Genomic DNA, 2,354 nt, shown 5'->3' on the forward strand with positions numbered 1-2,354 from the left:
TATATATATATATATATATATATATATATATATATTAACTCAAATCGGATTCCTGTCTGAACTTGTATGATAAAATGAATGAATTATGAAGGTTGATATATTACCCTCAGTTGATGCTGAACAACATAGACCAACTACAAGTCAGAGACGCCGGCAGAAAATGTGTAGCCTTACGCACGGGGGATTGGAGTTATCACCTCCGTCCGTGGGGTTTAGGTCTGAGCATCCATCAAAATATCAGTATGAAAACTAAATTATGTGGAAAAACGCTACTCATGTGCGTAGTATTCGTAAAGGGGCGCGGTGCCCATTAAGATTTAAATATGTATGTAAAATTTATCAATCATTATGTTTGTCATGATGATAAGGTATTATTAGTATAAGGCCAGGTGGTTAGGGCACTCGATTCGCAATTTTCGGGTCGCAGGTTCGAATCCCCGTCACACCAAACATGCTCGCCCTTTCAGCCTTGGAGACGTTATAATGTGACGGTCAATCGCACTATTCGCTGGTAAAAGTGTAGCCCAAGAGTTGGCGGTGAGAGGTGATGACTAGCTGCCTTCCCTCTAGTCTTACATAGCTAAATTAGGGACGGCTAGCGCAGATAGGCCTCGTGTAGCTTTGCGCGAAATTCAAAACAAACAATCATTAGTATTAAACGATAATACAACTTTTATCGTTATTTAACTCGGGTGAAACATGCAGAAAATAGGATTTCGTTTAAAGAAAGCATACGCATAATATTACCGTTTAAAACTTATATTTTAATCCAGGTGTCTCATTCTGAAGCAAAGACAGACAGTGATATATTACTCTTTGTCAAGTGACTACCATGTCGTTTTATATTCTTGCTACAAACATTAGAGTTTCCGTCACTCTTGACCTCAGTTTCCACTTTCCTTCCGCTATAAAAGATTTTATTTCTGCAAACACCGGAACGTAGGAAATGGAAAATCCCGCGTTCCGGTAGCGTTTCTTTCCGCTCGTCTTCTGACTCATGATCGCTACTCACTGGGCCACACGAAATGCAGCGTTCCTTAGGGCGACAAAATAAGCATAATTCATTAACATGTGGCGGGAAAGGGCGCTCTAACGTACGCTGATTGGTGGCTATAATAGTACGGAAACACATGAGCCACTTGGCACACAGTCCGGACGTCATAACTCGTAGAGAACGCTGATTGGCTGCGACCGGTTGGAGACGTGTCAGCAGCTATGTGGTTGAACGCCGCTGTTAAACGAGCGTTTATAAAGACTGCTGGAGCTAATCGATCAACTCATGGCGAGTGTGTTGTGTGTGAGTGGACGTGGCTGCAGAGATTTCGATAACCAGTGTTGCCGCAACTAGAAGTGGGACAAACTTTCTTGTCACCCTCGTCGCCAAAGCTTTTCCAAGCATCTTTCGCCGATAACCCCTAACATAGCACGTTGATTTTAATCATTACAATCATTTCCCGAAGTGCCCGTGTAGCGGAGCAGGCCGAAAGCACGTGGACCTGTGGGGGCCGGTGTTTATGCTGTTCCGCGGCCTTTGAAGGGCTGGCATTGACAACCGTGGCGCGAGACGGAGAGTGTCCTCATCAACTCCCGTGTCGCTACGGGACCGCGGATGTGTGCCGGTTGTGGATGCAGACTGGGAAGCCGACAGACTTTTTTCCGTGTAATAACGGTTCGCCCATAGCAAACTTACCCATGCTTTTCACTGGTAACGTATTTAACATTATTCTAATTCCTTAATAAAAAGCTCACATTTTTATCTATAAAAGAAGAACGTAAAATCTGTCCATTTTGGGTTACTCTTACTTCATATAAAGAACGTCATGTTTCCCAGCGTTAAAATCACTTCATTCAAACTGTCTCTCGTCTGTACTCAAAAATATGTAGTACTGAATATATATTTTTCATAAGATACATTCGAGCACTGTGTAAACAAAAAGGTATTAAGTCGTTTCTGTTTTGTTTTGTTTGGGGGGAGGCGCTCTAGTAGTTACCATACCCGGACTGTGTGTCTGGAAATTTATTATCTGCATCCCGCTGGCGTAAAAAACAGTTCGAGAATATATGCCACTTAACACTTTCGAGTGTGGATGCGTTATAAAAGTGACAGTAAATCTAGTTATTCGGTTCATAATCGAACAAAGCGCTTGTGGTAGTAGGTGTTGCTGACTGCTCGCCTTCATTCTGATCAGTTGTTCAAAATTAGGGGCAGCTGTATCTGAAAGCCATTAGTCTCTGACCTGGCGCTTTAACTTGAAAAATTATAAACCTACAATTATATCGCTTTCTTCATCGTATAATAAATTTAAAGAGAAATAATAATAAAATATAGTAATATTGGGAAATTTAATTATAGT

At 41.6% G+C, this 2,354-nt stretch overlaps 1 protein-coding gene across 1 annotated transcript in view; it reads left to right on the forward strand.

Annotated features, from left to right (window-relative positions):
- Nucleotides 1–1,134: 1,134 nt before the first annotated feature.
- Nucleotides 1,135–2,354, forward strand: part of LOC106470273 (transcriptional regulator ERG homolog) — a 48,609-nt gene continuing 47,389 nt past the window's right edge. The window contains exon 1 of the mRNA XM_013930817.2: nt 1,135–1,705. Coding sequence (XP_013786271.2) covers nt 1,627–1,705 — 79 coding nt within the window. The 5' untranslated portion in view covers nt 1,135–1,626. The remainder of the gene's footprint in view (nt 1,706–2,354) is intronic.

Source organism: Limulus polyphemus, unplaced genomic scaffold, assembly GCF_000517525.1.
Source record: "Limulus polyphemus unplaced genomic scaffold, Limulus_polyphemus-2.1.2 Scaffold3917, whole genome shotgun sequence".
NCBI classification, from domain to species: Eukaryota; Metazoa; Arthropoda; class Merostomata; order Xiphosura; family Limulidae; genus Limulus; species Limulus polyphemus.